Source organism: Protopterus annectens, chromosome 2.part0, assembly GCF_019279795.1.
Source record: "Protopterus annectens isolate FY-2018-M chromosome 2.part0, PAN1.0, whole genome shotgun sequence".
Classification (NCBI taxonomy): Eukaryota; Metazoa; Chordata; order Ceratodontiformes; family Protopteridae; genus Protopterus; species Protopterus annectens.
Window position 1 is genome coordinate 919,031,311 of NC_056728.1, and position 26,280 is coordinate 919,057,590.

Genomic DNA, 26,280 nt, shown 5'->3' on the forward strand with positions numbered 1-26,280 from the left:
TCATCTGTTGGGGAGACAACTAATTCACCTAAAGGCCTATTGCTTAACTTCTAAGACCAAAATTAGTAGGACAAATTCCCTGATATCTTAGCCAAATTTCTACCGGTAGTAGAATTACCACCCTGTTTTTTCCTGAAAAAAAAGACCACTAGCCTAGTGGGAATAAATAGTCAATAAAAAGATTAATAATAAAAAAATATATACCTGGATTCCTTATACATATTAATACCATTTATAAATTAAGACTCTTAGTAAGTTACATTGATTATACTAACCACTATCTAAGTTGTTGATCGCATTTTTCCTTGATCTTTTTTTTATTTTTTTCAGTATTAGACAGCACTGGAGGGGCTTAGTAAAGGGCACATGGTACCAGCCTTTTCTTTATGTCTTTCCTTCATGGCAAGAATTTAAAGAAATGAGTATGACAGATTTTTTTTAGTGTGTGTGTGTGTGTGTGTGTGTGTGTGTGTGAAGAATGCTGAGAATTAATAAAGAATAAAGGTGCTTGGAGAGGCTGGTGCTGTATACTTAAAGAGTAATTTCCTCATTGCCTTTTATAATACACAGTATATAAGTATGCAGATCAGTCATGCTACTTTCATCAGCAGTGTCAGTGCTACTAAAAAATGCTCCAACCACAAAAGTGGTAAGTGTACAAATATGTAAATGCTGTAGATATTATAAGCACACTGTCAAGTTAAGCACTTTGTGATGTATTTCCTAAGGACAGACACATGCTTCTTTTTACTTCTAACGGGAACAAAATACAATATCAAGAAATAATATAATACAATGATGTTGCCTGTGCCCTCCCCCAAAAAATGTCAAGATGCTGCATGAATCATAGAACTTGATACTGCTTATGTATCACAATGGGTAGAAAATGTGCTGCATGGATATCTACAAAGATGCAGATTTTTTTTTCATCAGTACACTATACCTCTTCTGACATTTTAGACAGACAGTGGTATGGTAGATGTTCAGGTAGCAAGGTTTTATGAGTATAATCCCAACATAACTTTTATTCATTAGCAGCGCCATACTATTTTTACTTGAGTATGTGAGATTTCATAACTTACACTATGCAACAGCATGTTTTACTTCTTCCAAATCCCTACAAAAAGCATTTATCTTATTCTAACTGGCCACCTTGAACTTATCTTTTTCATTTGGCAGTTTTCTTAACTTCAATTCTGAATCAAGGTTTTGTTGTGCTGGACATATCTCTGGGATTGTTTTTTTTTTTCATTTGGGATATTGCATTTGAGACCAGGTAAGTATATTACTTGGGAAATAACAGTGAGAAGTTCTTGTCACTCTCTAAATGCTGCACTGTTGCTTGATGGATGCAAACTTCCCAAGCATCAACTCCTTGAAACTCATTTCCCAGACAATGGTGGCATATCCATTCAAAACCATTGTTGGGGAATCAATTGTGCAGCTACTACATGCTACTTCAAGGTGTTTTCCCTTTTCCCCCTTGTAGAGCAAACATGGTCTTAGTTATAATATTTAGAGGGGCGGGGTGCAGAGTGTTCACACATTTTTTCAGCATGTCAATTTATGGGGAATTGAGATTTAGGATATTGGGCTTCATCCAGTCATAGTGGAAGCCATTATAAATTACTGATCATTTTATCAATAGAAATTAAAAAAGAAAGCATCATAAATTATTAAAAAAGGTGGATGTCAGAAGAAGTCAAAGAATTTTAATAATAATAAAATAATTAAAATGTATCATAAATGAATATGTTGGGAGTGTTGACTGTCTATAAAGTAGATATACACACACACAAACACAAAGTGTGCAGCTTCCTTTTATATTTATGTTAAAGAAGTGAACATTGCATAGGCAAACCTTCCTTAAATAGTTTCTACTCTTAACAAATGGTGAGTAAATAAAATATAAGAATAATCCCTTATTAGGCCAGTGACAAAACTGTTACAACAAATGATAAAATGTGATTTTATTTTGTTATTACTTATGATGATATTTGTAATTCCAAAAGTATTATTTCAGAGAAGGCTGTTGCTTTGTTTAAGCCATAGAAGTTAACTCTGCAACATGCTTAAGCACCTGTATTCCTCAGTAATCATACCTCTCAAGGGGAACGTTCATCATTTTGAGTTTTAAACAGTCCATGTTCCTCGCAGTTTCACGCTGGAAAAGTCTGTCACTCGTTCAATGCTGTGAAATGTTTAACTAACATAGATGGTAGTTAATGCTGATTCATATAAATTCATTAAAATAACGTTTTATAACCATTAAATAGGACATTTAGCAATCGTGTGAGCTTCCAAGTTGAAGTTGTTAGTAAATTGACACAGTTGGTATTCCGCATTTTGCCCATTTTCGTACCATGGTAGACAGGGCTCTCTTTATAGGAATGAAATGTTGACACACGTGTCAGGAAATGCTTTTAGTCACATAGAAATCACTTAGCTATGGTCAAGAATTTAAAGTCTCACGTAAGGGAAAGCAGAACCAGAATATACACATACAAAATATTTCAAACGACTCTATAAACACCAGGGTTGTGAACGCTGAAGCTGGCTCACCTGAAAACAAATACCTCATAGTTTGCAATTTTGTTAAATGTTCAAGAAAAGCTACAACATGACAAAGAAGGTGAGGAAACCCTAAGGTGCGCCAGGATGCCTGCCTGTACAACGGCTGACTGAAGCTGAAAAGGATAGACAGGAAATCAACAATATGTTAAAAGTGTATGACGGAAAGCACAAGTTAAAGGTGCACTTCTTACATCAGGTAACTAACCTCTTCTCTACTCCTCTCCTACAAGAAAATCTAAACACTAATATGTTTTAAACTTCACAAGAAAGATGATGTTTACTTTAAAAGAATGAATACTACGATTAAGATATGTTAAGTCTGCATCCCTCCGTGTTACCATGAACCAATAAGAGAATGGTATGCCCTGATAATGTTTCTTTCATAAAACAGGAGTATTCCTTTCTTTGTCCTGAGGCTACGTATATTCATGCATACATTCAGACGATTTTTGTCTCACCCGAGTTAAAATCGAAACCTGCACGTGCCTATGGCACACGTCACGCAGGTAACCTCCTACACTGCCTGCCTGTATAAAACCAGCTTGCTGTCCTAGTCGTCTGGCACTTCAGTTTGTAAATCCGGTAGCTGTCGCAGGGTACAGCTGCTGGACGAAGGTGCCGGTCACAAATCACTCAGTCAGACGTGTGAGAGACGCGTCCGGAAGGTGGAATTGGACACGTTCCTGGCAGTTTTGGTCTGTCCGACTATAGAAAAGTCTATTCACCAATGAGAAGCCAGAGGTTCTGCGCCCTTTTGGCACTGCTACTATCCGCAGGTGAGACATGGAATCTTTCTGGTCTTATCAATCCTTTCTTGGAGTGATTGCTTTTTTAATAGAAGGTATGTACGGGCGGGGTAGTGTAGGTATAGGGTCGATGCTATGGGCTTCTTGGCATCACAACACAATTAAAATATAGAATGGTGTAGTGTGCTTAAAATATTGATTTACGTAATTTTGCTGTTAGTTGCTCCGTAATGAAAGCCTCGGGGAATGACACCTGTTTCTCCTTACACAGGAGGGTCCCTGTTTGTGCAGTTGCGTCCTGAAAAATTCAGAATCAGTGCCAAATGTACTGAGATTTCAATAGCTATCTGTCTATATATAAATACACACACACATCCGTATGCTTCTTCTCACAGTAGCAGGCTATTAGTTGGTATCTGCAATAATCAAGTATGATATAAAACGATTCATATTCTACAAGAGAGATCTTTTATTTTGGCAAAAAGTGAATTACAGTCATTTGCAATGGTTGATGACATGATTTGACCTGTAGTGTGCCATGCTTATCTCAAAGACACTGTTAGCATCTGAAAAGGTGGAAGCCCTACTAAACTCACATGTATACTGCTAGACAAATAGAAATGTATGAGCACATACCTTTAAACACGAAAAATCCTCCTCATGCAACCGACACACACTCCCTCTGTCTCGCACACACACTTTTTTGATCGTGTGTCACTTATACTGTGGTATGTCTTTTTTTCTTTTGTAGTGTGTCACTTCACTGTCCTAGCAAACGAAAACCCTGTCTTGGATAAGAATGATACTTACTCTGGGGACACTCTGCAGTCTTTCAGTGGTGAGAATGGGACAGAGGGCTTATTGAGCACCCATCTACCAGATGTCTCTGCACACGAAGACTTTGAGAATGATGGAGACCTGTCTTCTTCTGGATATCTGCCTTTGGATGATTCCATTAATGGTAAATACATCTGCACTTTTTTCCTACAGTGTATGTATGTGTGTTTTCTGTGTACATTCTTAAGAAATTGTGGGCCTTTGTGAAGAAAAGGATGCAGTTGCAACAACATATTTGAAGTTTATTTACACTTCATAAAGATAACTATTAAATAAAGGGCAGCAATACCTGCTGATTCTTTCCTTCATGTGTAGGGCACCTATAGATTTATTATGTGGTAGAAATGCAATGTCTATTCCATTTTAACACATTTTCTAAAGTTTTTCTCTCTCTCTCTCTTGTAGTGTAAAGCATTATGCACATGCATAAAATATATTTTTTCAAATTACTTTTAATTGGAAAATATTAAGCATAAAATCAGTCTGCATAGTCCACCATGCTACATGTGAGGAAATAAAACAATTCATAAAGCTACTCAGATATACAGAGAGTATATTCTGATCCTTACTAAAGTAAAATGCATATGCTAGTTACACTGCCTTTAGGTAATACAGATTTAATTGTACTTGAAAAGTAGGTGCTATAAATGGATATTTTGTGTATTTAACATAGTGCTAAGTTGAAAAAATGTATTGCAATCTACAATAACTTTACTAGGTATTTTGTAATTGCTTGGATGAGATATACACGCGTATACACACACATATATATATATATATATATATATATATATATATATATATATATATATATATCACATTTTGGATTCATAATTACTCTGGTAAATTAGTAAATCATGTGTATGGAAAAATAACTTTGTAACGAGACTGCATGAGACCTTTACAGCTGCCTGCATATCTCAGTTTATACACACACACATATATATATTGAGCAGATATTAATACTTAAAGAAATGCTGGTGGCTGGCTCATTGTCATCATGTGTGTCATACCTTATGAATGGAATAAGTATGTGAGAGGGTAACTGTGCATTGGGGAAAATACTGTCCCTGTGATCTGCAGTGACACTTCCTGCTTGTGTCTTTTAAACTTTTTTTCATTTTTGAAAGATGCAGAAATCTAAATGCAATTCTGCATCTTGATGACCTTGCACAACATATAGTACTTGGCAGTGATGCTTCTGTTTAGGAAGCCATGCACAAAACATCCTAGAAGCATTAGTATAAATTATTTCTACTTTTAATATTGTAATAATTAAACACACAGATTTGCATTTTTATTAAATGCTTAATTTCCATAAACTTAACTGTTTCATTCTACACATTTTCAGTACACTAGTAAAGTAAAATACAGACACTTGAAAAATACTTGTGGGATAAAGTTTTTTGAAGACTAAATTTTAAATGCTGACTTTTGCCAGTGGTATTACTAATGCAAAGGCCTTAACATGCTCTTAGGAAACAGATGAAATGCCAAGATATTTAATGAATATAAAGGGTTTTAACTGATTCATTAAGGACTTTGTATACTACTACAGTGAATCTGTATGAGGGATATTTAAGCTAGGAGAACACCTTTAACAAGTGTTACTGCACTTTAAAGAAGATCTTTCTCAGTAAAATATCAAAGCAGGGAATCAAAGCAGTAACAAAAAATACATGTTACAACCTGTAAATATTTATATATGCGTGCAGCTGACTGAAACTTCAGAATAATTCTTTTGTAGTACAGTCTTTCATGTTTTACATTTGGGATGCAGTGAATGGATAGATTACCTTTGTTTTGTTTAGTGCATGACTAAGTTTGTCCTTGCTTTTGAAGTTTGTTTCCCATCTTTCCTGTAACTAACCTACTGGAAAGCACTAGAAAGCCTTAAACTGATACAAGCCTTCTAGCTTAAAAGAGAGACTTTGGAGTGATCGAGTATCATTTTTTATGTATTTTCTTGCTGTACTTAACTGTTTTCTGCCTAAACGCTGATTTTTCCAGCACTTATTGTGATTTACAAGCTTGTTTTTTACATATTGTACTTATTTGACTGCCTGCACTTTTAAAAAGTTGTTTTTTGTTTAAATAAATTGTTTAACTGTTGTAGGCTACACACTAAAGTGTGATAGCATTTTCTGATTGTTAGTAGTCGTTTAAAGCTGTTTTAAGTGTACTTTTTACTGTTTTCAAAAAAAAAATGTTCTTGTTTCCCGCTTTTCTAAGCTAGTATAGTCCAGTTTTCAGGCTAGTGCTGAATTCAGGGCTGTGTTACAAGTTTCTGAGTTGCCCATACCTTACTTGGATAGAGGGAAGTTTCTCTGTTCACCTGTGAGAGAGGGGAATTTTGAGCAGCCATCTGTCCCTGTAGGAGTGATTCCAGCCCAGAAGTTAATAGTTTAAAAAACGCGTTTGCATGGTTTTGTGCACCGGGCAGCACCAGTTAGCTAGGGTTAAATTATTCCCGGCTCCACTATGTCTCCTCTTCAGTTTTTCACTTGAAACTAGTCTAACTCTCAACCTAAGCACTCAAAAAGCATCCTACAGTCCAGCACTTGCTCAGACCTAGTAGCAAGCACTACCATACCCCGACACTTGACTGCCGAGCAGGGCAAGGCTCTTTATCCACCCCTTACCAACCAAGTGACTAAGCAGCTCACCCTACTATTCAGGCATGACCAAAGGGCAACTTCAGGTGTACTCTCCAGTCCAGCTGGTGAATCTGGGTATCCTGAGGCAGTGTTACAACTGCCTCATGTACACAGACAGCCCTCTCCTCCTACCACAAAACACTAACATATGAGAGAGATGCAATTATACAGCCAAACTGGAGGCTAAGGTCTCTCCACCCAAGACTGGAACAGACAGTCATGAGGAGAAGGTTAACACATGCACCACACCTCCAGCCTCACGTAGACCTACTAAACCAGCACTGGAAAAAAATACACATAAATACATGAAATCATACTCGGAGGCTCTAAATAAAAACCTGCAAAAGCATCAGAGAGCTCCAAAGCAGACACCCACAAAACCTGCACCTCCCATCACAAACCAGACAACACATAAAATACAAAATCACAGCCCTTAAGGCAAAATAACATACCTAACACACTAGTAATAGATGATTCAATAGTCATGCACACTGACACCCCACTCACTAGGCTGGACAAGGAGAAGGTTACTGTTAGCTGCTTATCGGGAGCCAGAATCCACCACATAACACAAGCACTCAGGTCACTCTAGGACAAGTACAAATATGACTCTGTCATTGTTCATGTTGGTGTGAATGACCTGGGATGTACCTCCGTGGACTACATGAAAAGAGACATGGAAGAGCTCTCTGATCATGTAGCCCAGGCGGGTATGACCCTGAGTAGCATCCTGCCCTCACCAAGAATGATACCTCAGTATAAAGAAAAAATTATCAATTTCAACAACTGGCTAAGCTTCTGGTGTCATTCAAAAGGGATCCAGTGTCTGTCAGCCTGGGAAGACATGCTCGACAAGCCACATTGCTTCGCAAGAGATGGCTTGCATCTGTCACCCCTTGACTGTCGAATACTGGCCAAGGCTCTTGCTGCCCCCATAGTGCCTTTTTTAGGCAAGGTTCAAAATTCAAACCCACCACCATAAACATTACAAGTAAAAAAAATGAGGGTTATGCTACAAGCCAGGAGTTTAAATCTCAAAATGCATGTGCTCGAAGCACTTCTAAGTATGGAGAATGTTGACATCTCTGCAGTAACTGGTTCAAGGCTCCAGAGAGCATTCCAGCACTACTGGGCTACAACTCATACCACACATTTCGGCCACAGAACACGGACCGAAACACAAAAGAGGGGGTGTATCCATATTCATCAAGGATACCCACACCTCCAGGTTAGTGGTGCAGCATGATACCTCTGAGATCATCCATGTGCAACTAACATCGGGCAAATCTGCAATGCAAATTGTGGCCTGCTACAGATCACCCTCCATGACCCAGGACCACCACTCCTCCTTTCTGGAGACACTGGAAAACATGAAGGTCCTAGCGAATGCCCTGATATTGGGCAATTTCAATTACCCTACCATTAACTGGGAAAACTACTTGAGTACAAACTCCCAGGCTCAGCGCTTCCTAGAATTTATCAACTCAGATGCCCTGGATCAGCTGGTAAACTCCCCTACCAGCGGCCACAACATATTGGACCTGGTCATCACCAACATGGGCGACAAGTGTTCCGTACCGGAGGTCAACCCGTCACTGGTTAGATCAGACCATAAGCTAATCACCCTGGATGTCCACACCCCATCACCACCCCCAACCAAGGAAACCACAGTGAAAAACTTTTCTAAAGCAAACTTCACCTTACTTAAGGCAGAGGTGGTAAGTTTCACAGCCCCCACGCTAAAGGATAACACTGCCCAAGATGCAGAATCCTTTACAATTGCACTCTTTGAGCACCTACAAGGATGCATGGATCATGCCATCCCTAGCAAAACCAAGACTCACTCCCCTAAGAGAAGGAAACCAGTCTGGTGGACCCCTGCCATAAATAGGTTATACAACAGAAGGAGGAAACTAGTTCAGAAAAAAAGCAAATCCCAAGAAGGGAAGACATCCCTGATCAGTATCAGTAAGAAACTGAGGTCCCTCATAAAATCATCCAAGGCTAACTTCGAAAGAAAAATAGCCAAGAATTCGAAAGATAACCACAAAGTCTTCTTTAGCTATGTCAAGAATGTAAGTGACAACTTGCAGATATGCTCTGAGCTAGTGCAAAATAGCGCAAAATATACTGAACCTACTGATATTGCCAACATCCTGGCAGATAGATTCAGTGCAAAATCCACCTCCCTCTCACCTTCAAAAGGGCCCACAACAATACCGGAAAAGTGTAGTGTCCCAGAAATTACAGAAGCACAGGTGAAAACAGCCCTTTCAAAAGCCAAAACTCAGCATCAATGGGGCCAGATGGTGTCCCAGGCTGCATCTTGCACGAACTACAGAACAAGCTAACCCCTCACCTAAACACGCTGTTCAATCTCAGCCTCTCCACAGGCTACATGCCCATAGAAGGGAGCAGAGCAACATCTATTCTGCTCCACAAAGGAGGGGTCACAACTGACCCTGGTAACTATCACCGCATAAGTCTGACTAGCCTGGTCTGCAAGGCTATGGAGCGCCTCATCATGGAACTCATTAACAAAGACATTGGGAACCTACAAACACTTGACCCAACCCAGTTCGGCTTTGTTAAAGGCAGATCATGCCTACTAAACCTGGTTGACTTCTTCGAGACAGTCACCAAGGCCACAGATGAGGGAAAGGTGGTTCACACAGCCTACCTTGATCTCGCCAACGTGTTCGACACCATTCCTCACTCGGATATTATAGAAAAACTCACCAGCCTGAATATAAACCCCTACGTCACAAAATGGGTTGCCAACTGGCTTACAGACAGAACTCACACAGTAAGAATAGTGGGCTCCAGGTCCGACTCTAAACCAGTCACAAGTGGTGTCCCGCAAGGCTCAGTTCTGGGACCCCTACTGTTTGGCATATATTTCTCAGTAGTACAGGCAAACACAGGAGGACTATAGCTAACCAAGTTCACCGATGACTGCAAACTGGGAGCCATAATCGACTCTCTGGCTGACACGGACATCCTTCAAAAAGGCCTTACTGAGACAGACACCTGGTGTCAAAGTCATGGCCTCAAGCTAAATGCCAAAAAAATGCATATTCATCCTGTTTGAGAAAAACAAAACACCCACGAATTACCACATAGGCGGCAGCCCCCTTAATACAGAAGAGGTAATAAGAGATCTGGGGAACCAGGTAGATAGTAATCTCTCCTTTGACAATCATATTGCCAAAGTAGTTGGGAAATCCTTCTATGTGGCCCATCTAATTACTAAGGGGTTTGCATCTAGAAATAAAGAGGTTATAGTGCCCTCTACTCATCACTCATCAGACCCATCATAGAGTACAATGCCCCATTTGGGATGTACCTCACAAGACACTTCCAACAGCTGGAAAGACCACAAAAGCACCTCACCAAGAGGATTACTGGCCTCAAACATATGTCCTATGCAGCCCGACTGAAAATACTCCGGCTGTACTCAGTGGCATATCGCTTACTCAGAGGTGATCTCTGCCTGACTTACAAAGCCATGTCCAACTCAGAATTGATGGACATGCTCCACCTAAAGAAATCCAAGTCACTGCGAGCCACGTGCTCTAGTGAGCTAATCCTTGCCACAACAATAAATAGAACATGCTGGAGGGATAGATTCCTGTCACAGAGACTCCCCATGCTTTGGAACAAAATTCCTAACTACAATAGGCAGAGGCCCTCACTAACACTCTTCAAGAGAAGCCTTGACGAGTGGATGGGTAACAGAAAATACACCCCTGGGATCACTTCATTGGCTCTGCTTGACAGAGGCTCAGTTAATTAATCAATGGGGCGGTGAAAGCAGACATACTCTGGCTGGGCTTATAAATGCCCTCGGGCAGATAGCCTAGTACCTACCTATGAACCTATGAACCTATTACCTACTACTAATAGAGTGCTTCATATTATACCATCCTAAAAATAAAATACTATACAGTGGATTTTATGAGTAGTGATATGGTTTATTTTGAATAAGAGAAATGGAGGTATAATTTCAAGAAATGGTATGTAACTTTTTCTTAGTCATTGATCAGGTAAGCCCACTAGACACATTGCCTGTTTTCAAGGATAAACCATGAGTACTGTCTGGTTCAGTATTTGCTCAGTCACACAACAAGAAAACAAAGGAGCAAAGAATCAAACCCTGTACCCTAAGCACAGGAAGCACCTCAGAGCTTTAATCCTCTTTACTACCTGCCAGATGACTTTATTGGTTAATTTTAGGAACCAAGTCAAAATATTGTGCTATAAGATGATAATTAAGTATTCTTGCATAGATTAACTTCAAATGTATACCATTTTATTCAGCCTTAATAGTTTATCACATTTTACTGACATGAAAACAACTGCTTTATGGAGGATTTGTTTACAGTTTTCATTGTATGTGCTTGAACTAGAGAAGTTGGATTCAAAGTAATTTTTAATACAGTAATTTTGTTCTTGAAGGCAACTAGCCAGTAGCATCATGGAGTATACTTGCAAGTGTCAAAGAACTATTTTTCAAAGGAAAAAAACAGTGGTCACTCAGGGGTAATGCACATTTCGATCATATAGTCTTTTTTAAATCTTTAGTACATGAAACAGTAATTGCTAAGGATCTGCAAATCTGAAATTCTGACAATTCATGTGAACAACCAATAACACAGTTAAGGATCCTTTCTGCTTTTATAAATAAGAGTATTAGAGAGAGTTATAAATAAGAGTATTCTGCTACACTGGATATTTTTCCTGCAGGTTAATCTGTTTGTGCTTGGCTAGGTGCCCTGCTATGGTATGTTACTTATCCCAATCCACTGCACTGTATGTGGGATTTAATTGGTATCATGCCTCCCATCTGAGTTTTGCAGAAAGTCCAGATTTGGATTCATATTTTTGTTCTGTTCTTCATAAAATGTGTGTTTTTCTTGCAAATCTCTGAGAATTGAAATCACTAAATAATAACTCACATCTGAGTTTCAGACTTTATATCTTTCAGAAAATACATACCAACACAAAACCTATTATCTTAGCAATTTTCCAAGGTTATAATAGCAATAATTTGTCCCTACTTTGGATCTTTATCCCAGCATAATTTTAGGCTTTGTCCGGATTTCTTGTACTAAGAGGTTGAGAGGTTTGCTTACTGTACGTCGACCCTGGTGGTGGTCACTGGTATACTTCAGTGTCAAAGGTCTCCCACAGGAGGTGAATGATCCTGGAGAGCCCCTACTGCTGCTTGCAGGAGGCTAATTTGGATAGGATATGACCTTTCCACTTCCTGTTCTAGCATTGTCTTATGTAGGCTGGATAGATAATGAGACTTGGCTTTGGGAACATGTCCCTCCTCTGCCCTAGATCAGGTAAGACATTGCCTTCCAGGTCCAACAAGTCATCCAGCCTGACAGCTCTTCTGAGACTTGGTTTCCAACAGAGCAATTTAGAACTGTCCAGCCCTCATCAACTTGTCATTTCTGACCCTCACATCATGACCAGGCAAGCAGTGAAAAGGTCCTCATTCTTCCCTTTTCTTTCCCCACAAGCTCCAGCAGGTAGCCTAATCCATTAAGTAAACTCAGGACACATAGGTCATAGTTAGAGCCTTATCCCTGTATACTAATAGGACTGAGGTTGGTTGCACTGGAAGCGTTACAATATGTGCATCTCAGAGCCTCGGTTTCCAGTAGAGCTACTTAGAAATTATCTGCCTTCACCCATATATCATCTTTGTTCCTCTCCCATGAGAAGGGCAAGGAGCCAAAAAACTCATCATTATTTGCTATTTCCCATCAGCTGCAATAGGTACATGAGCTGCTGACCAAACTTGGGTTGCCTGAATGGTGGTCAGAGCTTTATCCCTGTAATGAGTGAATTTGAACTGCTTTGAAAATATTGCATTGTTATTATGAAACACAAGGACAAGGTCCTGAGCTGTGTTGAAATGAAGCAGTTGCATTGTAAGAGGATTTCATATTTATTTATTTTTATTTTGAATTTGTTAACTGGATAAGTAGACTTGTCCAATAACCCTTTTCATCTATGGCCTGGGCCAAAGACAACACAAGGTACAATAATGGATGAGGTACAATCATAGAAGAATGCATGTGTTCCTAGAATTTTTAGTTTTCTTGTACCTCAACTGTCAATTTCCTCACTTTTGGATAATTTGGAATAATATTTATTGCTTTGTAAGCAAGAATACAAATGAATACTATTGCAGTAAATTGTTAAAATCACTTGCCCTGTGATACTTTATTTTTCAAATGTCTTGCTTTCTTAGTTCAACCAGTTATTAAACCAAAAAAAGGAAAAGAAAGGAAAAAGAAGGTGACTAGTTCATCCAATTCAAAGAAAGTCAACAAAAATGAAGATGGGAAAAGGAAGAAAAACTTTTGTGAAACTGATACTTACAGAGATTTTTGTATTCATGGAGAGTGTTTGTACTTGGAACATCTACAGCAAGTGACATGCAGGTAAATAAGATTGTAAACTTTCTGTACAAAGGTTGTTTGAAAAGCATCTGTATGTCAGGTGATGTAGTTTGATGATAGAAATGTGCATCTGTACTATGTGCAGTATAAATATATCATACTCAGACTGAGACTGGAGTAAGTGCAAATTGGGGTGGATTATGTTATTTCATATGTTATTACCTTAAACAGAAATTTATTATCAGAAAAACTATCCCAATTGTATCAATATTTGAATGCATTAAAATAAGCTATCCTATACTTGCTTCCCACCTTTCTGAAGCTAGTATAGTCCAGTTTTCAGAGTTTGCTGAATCCAGGACTGTTTTGTAGTTTCTGTGTTGGCCCATGCCTTACTTGGGTAGAAGGACGTTTCTGTGTTCACCAGTGAGAGTGGAAGGCTTTGAGCAGCCTATCTGTCCCTGGAGAAGTGGTTTTCAGCTCAGAATTTGTAGTTTATTGGCCACTTTGGGCTAATTTCTATCCCTTTTATCTTCCTGCTATAAAAACCCACTTTTGCACAGTTTTTGTGTGCTTGTATCAGCTCAGCAAGAACCTGGCCAGGTGATCTTCAGAGTTCTATAGCAGCAGAAGGAGAAAAGAGAGACTTTGGTTTGATTTAAGTACTTTTTTGGTTGTTTCTTGTTAGAAATTGCTAATTCTACCTAAACAGTCTGTTTCTAGCAGTTATTTGATACAAAAAAACTTTCACAACTGTTTAATTGTACTTATTTACTGTTTTGCACTTTAAACTCATTTTTAGAGCATTTAAACTGTTTTTACTGTTGTAGGCTGCACACTGAAGTGCAATAGCTGTTTTTCTGTGCTTTAAAGTGATTATTTTGTATTTACTGCCTTAAACTCTAAAAAAAAAAAATAAAAATAAGCTATCCTATACTTGTTTCTCACCTTTCTGAAGTTAGTATCGTCCAGTTTTTAGAGTTTGCTGACTCCAGGACTGTTTTGTAGTCCCTGTGTTGGCCCATACATTACTTGGATAGAAGAAAGTTTCTCTATTCACCAGTGAGAGTGGGGAGCTTTGAGCAGCCTATCTGTCCCTGGAGGAGTGGTTTCCAGCTCAGAATTTGTAGTTTATTGGCCATTTTGGGCTACTTTATATCCCTTTTATCTTCCTGCTATAAAAACCTGCTTTTGTACGGTTTTGCGCAGTGAGCAGCGCTGTTAGCTGGGGTTAACCATCCCTGGCTCCGCAAAGTCTGCTCTTCAGTTTTTCCTTTATAACTTGTCAGTCTTTCAGCCTAAAGCACTCAGACCCACAGCTTTCAACCCAGCACTTGTTCTAAACCTACTGCGGCATTAGATAACCCCCCTCACTCAACCCCCGCATCTGCCAAGAAGGGAATAGTCCTTTTACTTCCCTTCTTACTCAGACATGTCCAAGAGACAGCTCCTGGTGTACTATCCAGCCTATCTGATGAGTCTGGGCATCTTAAGGCAATACTACAACTGCCTCATGCACACAGACAACCCTCTTCTCCTACCACCAAACATTAACACTTGTGAGAGATGCACTTATACAGACAATCTAGAGGCAAAGTTCTCTCCAACCAAGACTGGAACAGACAGTCAAGAGGAGAAGGTAACAACTCACAACACCCCACTCACTACACATAGACCAACTAAACCAACACCTCCAAAACTCACACATAAAAACACCAAGGCATATATGGAGGCTCTGATTAAACATCTAAATCTGCCTAGGCAACAGAGACCTCCAAAGCAGACACACAAGCAACCTCCTCCCACCAACACACCCCAAACAACACATAGCCCACAAACTCAGTGTGCCACGCAACCACATCCCATAAGGCTAAAAAACATACCCAACAAACTAGTGATAGGTGACTCTATAGTCAGGCACACTGACATCCCACTCACCAGGCTAGACAAAGAGAAGGTTACTGTCAGCTGCATGTTGGGTGCCAGAATCTGCCACATAACGTATGCACTCAAGTCACTACAAGGCAAGTACAAATATGACTCTGTCATAGTCCATGTCGGTGAAAATGACCGAGATGTACCTCCCTGGACTACATGAAAAGAGACATGGATGAGCTCTCCGATGTTGTAGCCCAGGCAGGTATGACCCTAGCCCTGAGTAGCATCCTGCCTTCACCAAAAATGCTATCACAGTACATGGGTAAGATGATCAACTTCAACAATTGGCTAAGCTTCTGGTGTCATTCAAAGGGGATCCAGTATCTATTTGCCTGGGATGACATGCTTGACAGGCCACGATGCTTCACCAGAGATGGCCTGCACCTGTCACTCCTGGGATTAAGAAAATTGGCCAAGGCTCTTGCCACCCCTATAGTGCCATTTTTAGGCAAAGCTCAAAAAACAAACCCACCTCCATAAGAAGTACAGGAAACAAAAAACTGAGGGCAGTGCTACTCAACACTAGGAGTCTAAACCTCAAAATGCACTCACTCAAGGCACTACACAAAAGGGAGAACATCAATATCTGTGCAGTGATTGAGACCTGGTTCAAGGCTCCCGAGAGCACCCCAGAACTACCAGGCTATAATTCATACCACACATTTCGGTCACAAAACCCAGACCAAAACACAAAGGGTGGAGGTGTGTCCATATTCATCAAGGACATCCACACCTCCAGGCTAGTTGCAAAATACAATGCCTCTGAAATCATCCAAGTGCAACTAACCCAGGGCAAAAATGCATTCCAAATTGTAGCTTGTTATAGATTCCCCACCATAACCCAGGATGCTCATTCGTCATTCCTGGGGACATTGGAAAAAATGAGGGTCCAACCAAATACCATACTAATGGGCAATTTCAACTACCCCAACATAAACTGGGAAAACTACTCTTGTACTAAATCCCTTGCTCAACGATTCCTGGGGTTCATAAACTCTAATGCCATGGATCAACTTGCCAATGCCCCCACCAGGGGCAACAATGTTCTGGACCTGGTCATTTCCAGCATGGGTGACCGGTGCTCAATGCCCGAGATCAACTCCTCACTTGTCAGATCAGACCATAAACTAATCACCCTGGATATCCACATTCCAACCCCACCCCCACACAAGGAAACCATAGTAAAAAACGTTTCCAAAGCGAACTTCATGCTTCTTAAAAATGAGGTGACTAACTTGGTGATGTCCCTGCAGATGGATAACACAGTCAATACAGTCACAACTGCTGAATCCTACACAAATGCACTCTACAAGCACCTGCATGAGTGCATGACTCATGCTATCCCCAATAAAACCAAGATGCTATTCTCCGAAAAAAGGAAGCTGATCTGGGTGGTCCCCTGCCATTAACAAACTTTACAACAGAAGGAAGAAACTGTTGCAAAAGAGAGTAAAACCCAGGTATGGAGGAACTCACTGACAAGCCTCAGTAAGAAACTAAGATCGCTCATAAAATCCTCAAAAGCTAATTTTGAAAGAAAATTTGCCACGGATTCCAAAGACAACCACAAGGCATTCTTTAACTATGTCAAAAATCTCCATGGCAACACCCAGATCTGCACTGAGCTACAACAGAACGGCACAAAATATACAGAGCCAACTGATATTGCCAACATATTGGCAGATAGGTTCAGTACAAACTTTACTCCCCCCTCACCCCCCCCCCAACGGGTCTATAACTATACCAGATGATTGTAGAGCCCTGGCAATCACAAACACACAGGTAAAAATGGCACTCTCTAAAGCAAAAAACACAGCATCCATGGGACTGGGCAACATGCCAGGCTGCATCTTACATGAGCTCCAAAATGAACTAGCCCCCCCACCTAAAATCCATGTTCAACCACAGCCTCACCACAGGCTATGTGCCCACAGAATGGTGCACAACAATGGTTATCCCACTCCACAAAGAAGGAACCACCACAGACCCTGGGAACTATAGACATATTAGCCTGACAAGCCTGGTCTGCAAGGCCATGGAACGTATCACCATGAAACTCATAAACAAAGATAAAGGTAATCTCCATACTCTGGATGTTACCCAATTCAGATTTGTAAAAGATAGGTCATGTCTCCTAAACCTGGTAGACTTCTTTGAAACAGTTACTAAGACCAAAGACGAGGGCAAGGTGGTCCACACAGCCTACCTGGACCTCGCTAAAGCCTTTGACACTATTCCTCATTCAGGAATCATTGATAAACTCACCAGCCTTAACATAAACCCTTACATCATGAGATGGGTGGCCAACTGGCTCACAGACAGAACCCACATGATAAGAGTTGCTAACTCCAGATCCGACGCCAAACCAGTGACAAGTGGAGTACCCCAGGGTTCGGTCTTGGGACCCCTCATGTTTGGTATATACTTCTCTGAAGTGCAAGCGAACACCAAGGGTCTATGGCTAACCAAGTTCACAGATGGCTGCAAACTGGGTGCCATTATCGATTTCCCTGCTGACGTAGAAATCCTGCAAAAGGGCCTCACCAAGACTGACACCTGATGTCAAAATCATGGCCTCAAACTAAATGCCAAAAAGTGCATTGTTATCCCCTTTGGCAAAAACACGGTACCCATGAGTTACCAAATAGGGGGAAGTACACTTAACACAGAAAGTGTGATAAGAGACCTTGGGACCCAAGTGGATAGTAACCTTTCCTTTGATAACCACATTTCCACAGTGGTCAGAAAATCTTTCTACATGGCCTACTTAATCACAAAAGGGTTTGCATCTAGAAATAAGGAAGTCATTGTTCCCCTCTACTCATCACTTATCAGACTCCTCATTTAATACAGTGCCCCATTTGGGATTTACCTCACAAGACACCTACACCAACCTGAGAGGCCCCAAAAGTACCTCACCAAGAGGATCGCTGGCCTCAAACAATTGCCCTATGCCAACCGACTCAAGAAACTTAAACTGTACTCAGTCACATACCGCTTACTCCGAGGAGACCTCTGTCTGACATACAAAGCTATGTCAAACCCAGAACTGTTGGACATGCTCCACTTGAAGAAATCCCAGTCTCCCCGAGCTACATGCTCTAGGAACCTAAACCTCACCACAACAATAAATAGGACATACTGGAGGGGTAGAGTCATGTCTCAGAGACTTACCATGATCTGGAACAAGGTTTCCATCCACGTCAGGTAGAGCTCGTCATGAGCACTATCCAAGAGAAACCTTGATAAGTGGATGGGTGATAGGAAGTTTACCTCTGGGATTATATCAGGGGCACTGCTCGATAGAGGGGCAGGAATTTAACAATACATGGGTGGCGAAAGCCAATACACTGTTGGCTAGGCCTGTTTTGGCCCTAGGGCTGATAGCCTAGTACCAACCTATGAACCTATGTTATTGGATAAAATAAAATGAAAAGACTTATTTTAAAATCAATATTTTCTTGTCATGGCATTGAAGTGCATATGAGCCTTCCTTTAGCAATTGGACAGTGGTGTGGTATGGCTTGACAGAGAAAGAAATATTTTAAAAGAAATCATTTCACCTAGGTAGTAATTATAGTATTACAATACACCCAGGCTTATGCTTGTAAGCTACTTACTGTTTTTTGGCTCATTCATCACAGCAGTCTGTGTGTGAGGTATTATTTGCTTATCATATGTCTTAGCTTGTGTTATTTCTTACATGGATGTTTCTTTGTACTTATATGACAGTCACTCAAATAATAAAACCACAAATGAAAGGATTTCTCCACCAGCAGTTTGCGCATACAAAGCAAAAATGGCAAAATCTTTAAGTCCCCTACAGTGCCACCTAACAAATTTTACAATCTCTACCATACCTTGAGAAAGTGTTTTTTTTTTTTTGTTAAGGGGGGATGGGTGAATTAAGATTCAAGATTCAATAGTTTCACTGATGCTGAAATCCTGTTTTTTTGTCACTTGAACAAATTCACACCATACCTCATGTGAATTTGCACCCATTCATCTCTGTATATATATGTACGTAGTATACATAAATATGTGTGTGTGTATATATATATATATATATATATATATATATATATATATATATATATATATATATATATATATATATATATCCATAGATATATATAGTATGCCTCAGTGGTACGGCAGTAGCGTTGTTACCTCACAGCAAGAGTTTCTCCCATTTCGATTCTCGAGTTGGCTTGGGAGGACCTTCTGTGTGGAGTCTGCATGTCCTCCCCGCGGTTGGGTAGCATTCGAAAGACATGAGTGCGTAAATGGGTGTGCCTTCGTTGAAGGTTGGGCATCGAGCTGGCACCTCAGCGTTTCATAAAAATCTATTGCCAATCATTAGCATACCGGGGTTCTGCTGTGGCGACCCCTTACCGGGAAAAAGCCAAAAGACAAACAACAGCAACAACATATAGCTACAGATATATAGATATAGATATATATCCATCCACAACCCCATTTTCCCATTTTTGCAACGGGGTAGGGATGTCACTTCAACAATGACAATCAACTAGAGCCAGGGTTATATATCTGCATGTATGTAAAGCTTACTTTATAAAAGCTCTAGTAAACATGAATCAAGACAAGTAGTTAATGTTTTTGTGGACAGCTACAATAGTAAAATGATTCAATCTTGCAATCACAAGGCTTAACATTTCTTTAGTGGCATAACATGTTTATTTGCATTTCCTACAATGTAATATTTAAGTGTGCATTCTAGTTTTAGAAAGAAACTTATGAATGCAAGGCACTTTGGAATAGATGTCATTATATACTGGGTTTGTTTTCCTAAAAGTAAAACAAGAAGACATAATAAACAGTGCCTTACAACTATTACCATCACTGCAGAAAATAAGAACGTTAGGCTACTCAGGAGACTGCTTAAAGTATTTGAAGTACATAATGTACATTATAAAGTTACATGCTTTATTGCATAACAACTACATTGTAACATTATCTAAAACATGTAAAGAAGTACCTAAATCTTGTAACTTTACATGGAGAATCACACTTGTTCACCTGTGAATAGAATAGTATATATGTAAAGTGAAAAGTCTGAGATACCAGCTATAGGAATACTCTATTTGTTTTGACCTTTACCAATGAATACATCTATATCAGGATTTGCTATCACACAACTATGTTTATAAATACTGACTTTTGACCCCTTTTAAAACAGTACCAAGTTGTTAAGTGCACCCATGTGTCTACCATACACTTTTTACCCTGTAAGACAACTACTAGTTTGTTGCTCCTTTGAAAATTTTTAAAATGCTGGTGTCTGGAGTGTTGACATCATTGCTATGAATGCAGAGTTGTCAGAACTGGAATTTTGTAGTGTGGATAATGAAAACCATAGATTAATTTATTTTTCTCCAACTGTGTCAGCTTTGTCAGTGGACAGTTGAGCAATAGTCACAGTGTGCCCATCTAATAAGTATCATTTGTAATTTCCTTATTTTATTGAGAATAGCAGTTGTAATTAATAGTCAATGTGTCTGATGTTACCCTTGGTTTTCATTTAGATGTCAGACAGGTTATTTTGGTGAACGGTGTGGTTTGCAGTTGATGAAGACAAGAACAGAAACTGAGGACACAGATTCATCAGCAACAGCATTGGCGATATTAGCATTTGTTCTTTCAACAATTAGTTTAATTGCAATTATTATTGCAATCACTGTTCGGTAAGTCCATTAGCACATTTGATTGCAGTGCTGTTCATAAAAAAGGAAAAGTTGTGCATTAGTTTCATCTTGTGACAGATTATATTTTCTAGCTGTTATGCAAACAGGTGATGTTTTTGTCATTTACACAGATCACAGTAATGCAGACAATAATGCAGCACTCACAGTGGAACTAATTTCCACGTCACAACAGAAACAAATTGCATTATGACTGCATTGGTTTAGTCAATTGGCACAAGATTAAATTAATAGGTGTGTGAAAGTTTGAAAGTGGCTAAAACAGGTAATATCTAGTCTCCACATTTATTGTGCTGAGAGTATTCATTACTATATATATGTCAGCATCCAAATGGGTCTTTCTTGTCACTGGGCTTACTTTGCGAACGTCTACCCTAAATTTCTTTCTTAATTGGTCTCCGTCATTATTTCACATCAAGCAGCGATTGGCAAAAAGTTCTGTTTCAGAATGTTTGTGGTTCCAAAGAAAGAACTTTCATGGAGACCAGTTCAAGACCTTTCCTTTCCTTCCTCAATCTGTATGTGAAAGTACCATAGTACCTATCCACAGCAGGGATGACTATTCGACAGTGTGAATTGAATATTGGCTTTAGGTGATTGTCAGTGTTGAAACCACACCCCATCCCCATGTGCAATAATGTGAAAAAGGAGTTGTTGATGGATACAGCACTCCCCAACACTTTACAATTTAAAGTATTGATTTGTTTATGTATTTATTTGAATGTATGAATTTGAGTACAACAAGTACATCAGGTATGAGGAGCAAGTGGGAGTAAATTGGAGGTTTACAGTTTGGGTAGGGGGCACAAAAGAGATTTATGATCAAGGACCAAGGTTTTGTAATAGTCTTAGGTAGTGGCTAAGCATTTTATGATTGAGATTAAGAAGTGGGGTTTGGGGTTAGGATTAGGGTATTACTAGAACTGACTGAGAGTTTTAAAGTTAGGGTTAAGGACTGTGTTTTGAGATTAGGTTTAGAGAGTAAGTGGGAGATTTAGATTTAAAGAGCAAGGTTTGGCATTCGATCTGATATGAAACTGGAAGTTTTAGGTTTATGGCATAGGGTTTACAATTAGAGTTAGAGAGAACCTGGGATATTTAGGAATAGGGAACGGGGGGTGGGATTACGGTTAGAGAACAGGTGGGATATGTGTGTATATATATATATATATATATATATATATATATATATATATATATATATACATAGAGTTATAGTTGTATGTGAGCATCATAACTTGTAGGATAAAGCTGTTGGCAATTTTGAGCAAGTGGCAGCAAGCAGCTGCACTCCAAGCTAGTAGCACTCCACACGGAAACTGTCTGTATAGAGCATGCTTCCTGAAACACTGTCAGGCCAGCTGTATTAATGTGATTTTTGTCAGTTGTACTGTAGTAGTTAACTCAGGCATGAAAAAGAAATTCAGCATATTGACTTTCTGAATGTGCGTGTTTGTGGGGGGGGGGTATTTCTGAAATGAAGTAATTATTTTTAAGGAAGCCTATGGCACAGGGGTAGAGTAACTGATCAGACCACTTTCAGTCTAGGTATATTAATGCATTCAGACAACCAATAGATCCAGGTAGGAGGCTGAAGGGATGATTAAGTGCCTGTTATATTTTCTCTCTTGTCTGTCAGGAATGGTTTGATAAATTTCTTTTGCATACAAAGTACCTTGAGAACTTTGGATAATCTGATGTAGAGAACCTCACAAGTTCACACCTCAGTTTCTGCATGTGCATTAGGTGATACTGATTGGATGAAGCATTGAGTTTGCTGGGAGCAGCAGTGACTTTGCATCAGACTAGTAGGACTGCAATAGCCTGCAATGCTTTGTTAAAAGGGTCCTTTGTAAAAAAAAGGCACTAGATGATCCATAAGTCCTTGTACGGAAGTTACCATGGTTTGGGAAGCCTCCAAACTACTATATATATATATATATATATATATATATATATATATATATATATATATATATATATATATATATATATATATATATATAAAACACAGAAAATTCTTACTGTTTACAAAATCAAGTCATTTAGCCATTAGTTTTAGTTACAACAAAATATGGCTAATGGAAAAATATTTTGGAGCTGGCAGCAGACTTCTGAAGAAGTCATTAAAACAAAAAATTGCTGACAGTCTGTTCTGAAATTCACAGTCCAGGTAACAATATGCAATTTCAGAGAGAGAGAGGGAGAGACAGAAAACTGTCTGTATAAGTAGCCAGTATCGCAACCTCATTAGGCCATTTTTGGGAAGAACAGATTTAAAGAATAAAACAATAATCACCCTTTGTAGTGATTTTTGAATTACCATTTGTCCCACAGTAATGTTAAATTACTGCTTAGTATAGTCTGTACATTTGTTAATGACTAGCATTCATTTTTGTAGAGTTGGAAAACAGAACCCTTCTTTGTACGAAGGAGAAACTGAGGAGCAAGAGAAACTGCAACAGCACATCAGTGCATCTGTATGACCACAGCAGAATGCCACAGGTATGTACACCTATTAACAAATACAGTGTGTTCCCTAGAACTGAATATCTTTGTTATAAACAGTACTGCATTTGTTACATGATTTTGTGTGTCTATCTTTGTTATAGATAGTACTGCGTTTATTGAATGTTTTTTGTTTGGCTATCTTTGTTATAGATAGTATATATAGATGTAGGATATTAAGAAAGTGTGTTGTAAAAAATTTAGACAAAAAGCTTTTTGTTATAAAAAAATTACATATGGTAGTTTCTGGTGTGGCTGACTTCTTTTAACAAACTAGTTGTAGTACAGTTAGACATAAAGAGGTGTAAGCTTAATCCTTGAAAATGGATTATAATTCCAAAAATACTGATACTCAGTATTTGGGGGCAAACATGTTTCTTATTTCTTAATACCACATTAGGGCCTTTATTAACTGCAGTTTATTTTAAGATTGGAATGAAAAGGGAGTTGATGTTAAGGATGGAGCCATGCATGTGTGCTTGTTGCTGTAGACTAAGTGCCTGGATTATGGTGATAGGTAATTCAGAATCCATTTTGCAGAGTGATTTCATTCCCTTGATTATAGCCACTGGATTTTTAAGATGGAAATTTGCAAATACTCGTGCTTCCACCATTTCCTCATCAATGAACAAGCCATATATGTTTCCACTTTTTTTACGTATGTTGTCAGGATACCCCAAAACAAGATATTGAATATTTCTGAATAATATTATGCCAACAAATTACGCTGTATTTCTGTGGCATGGATATTATTAAGAATGAAAACAGTGTTGCTAGAGACATTACTTCTGTATGGAATGGGTATGTGTCTGTTTTGTTTATTTATTTTTAATCAACGGAAGCATATACCTGATGAACAGACATAGCTCAATATGTAGGCACATTTTACTGAAAAAGCAAGAAACCACATTCGTTTTGTTCTTTACCTTCATTCCTTAATCATTCAGTTAGGAAATCTGCCTTTACGATTGATTGGTTAATTACCTAATTGATACTGTTGTATTCACTATCAAAATCATGTATAGTGATATTGGGGTTACCCTTTGAAGAGAGTTTATACTTGAAGCACTAGGTCTTTTCTGATATTATGGAAGGTTGTCTGTGGCTTATATGAATTTTCCTCCACTGATGTCGAGTTAAAATTCTTACCCATTGCTTGTAAAATATCAAAGCCGTCCCTCTCCTATTTATACTGAAAAAGTGATTTAGTACTGACCTTGGCATCTTGGGTTTGATTTCCCCTAACTGTTCACATACCTTTGATGAACAGCTAATACTCGTTTTCATTCTGGCTCTGCCTCTCCACTTCTTTTGTTGCTTTCTTTTTGTTCCTTCTCCCTTTCCTACACCTCAAGCTATTTCTTCTCAAATGTGCTCACCAGTACTCATTTCATCTCCTGTTATAGCCTCTTTAATTTCAACTGGGTTCTGAAATCAATTGCAGATGGTATGAGCTACCTTGCGTTATACTGTTCATCTATCATTATTTATTTATTTATTCATTCATTTATTTAACATTTGTTTACTGAGGAAGTTGGACTGGGCTAGTTGCCCATCTTCAGCAGAGGCTTGGGGAGAAAAGCTCCACGTAATAACAAAAACACATGGGATAACAGCACAACATTTTTACAGCAGAGAAGTATTTTACAGATCATTATAAAAAGCATACTATGCAGTTGACTTACTACTCGCCAATGTGTACACAATAACATCCACATCGATGTTTGAACAATAACATCCATAAATCTACAATTATTTGGTCTAGAGTTTTATATATATATATATATATATATATATATATATATATATATATATATATATATATATATACACAACAGTCAACTAGGAGGAAAAGGAAAGAGGTTGGCAGTGATGGGTGAGATAAAAGTAAGTTCAGCCTGGTGAGGAGCAGGAACATATCCAGTTGTCATGTAGATGGACTTTTAACAGGTTTTTGAGATATGCTGGGTTGGTTGTGTTAAGTAAATTTTGAGGAATGCAGTTCCATATTTTGGAGATGTAATTAGAGTAAATGGAGTTTCCAAAGCTGTTGTTGGATTTGGTTTGTGTAACAACTAATAGTAATTTGCTGGAAGATCTCCGGGTCCTGTTGCTGAGTTGTAATTGAATTAGGTTGTGTAAGGCTGGGCATTTGTCAGGTAAGAAAAGTATAGAGTGGGTTAGAGTAAGCTGGTTTAAGGATAAGAGGTTAATAAGTTCAAGCCATCTGAGTTGTTTTAGAGTGAGGCAGTGATGGGTTCTGATGGGCAGAATTGTTCATGGGTTTGGAGTTTGATTTTGACCTCTGTTTCCTGTTTGTGTTGAGTTTGTACCTGCATAGCTTTTATTTGGAAACCCTGGTTTCTTCTAATTTCACCTAAAACATTTACTTAAGATTGTTTTCTAGAAATTTTCTCATGATATCCCTTGATTTTGAGGCTTAGAAAATTGCTGAAAATGGTCCACAAGGACCTGTCTACTCACACGGTAAAAAGGACTGAGTGAATTTAATTTCTTGTAGCATTTTGTTACTTTTATGTAGAGTCTGCAAGAAGAATAATTAAAAACTGTGGTTCGTTTATTCTTGTTTACAAATATTTTCATACTATTTTTTTCATTTCTTAGGTGCCTGCTATTGGCTGATGGTCAGACTGGCAGTAAAATAAAGCAAGATGGAAGGTTTTTTTTTTTTTTTTTTTTTGCCTACTGATCTAAGTATGATGGGATTGTCCTGTCACTGAACTGCATCCTCTGGGTGCTCCGTTTCTGCTATAAAAAGTAGATATTTGGGATAAATATGAAACTTTGCATATTGTATATATATTTTTTTAATAATTATGTATTTATTTCTATATTTAATGCTATTTAATACATTTGT

General features: G+C 38.8%; 1 protein-coding gene across 1 annotated transcript; it reads left to right on the top strand.

Moving 5' to 3' along the window:
* The first annotated feature begins 3,152 nt into the window (after positions 1-3,152).
* AREG (amphiregulin) lies at positions 3,153-26,280 on the top strand. The gene is made up of 6 exons (XM_044061166.1): positions 3,153-3,350; positions 4,072-4,281; positions 13,083-13,275; positions 20,718-20,876; positions 23,296-23,399; positions 26,028-26,280. The coding sequence occupies exons 1-5, from the start codon at positions 3,302-3,304 to the stop codon at positions 23,378-23,380; spliced, it is 696 nt and encodes a 231-aa protein (XP_043917101.1). The 5' UTR covers positions 3,153-3,301; the 3' UTR covers positions 23,381-23,399; positions 26,028-26,280.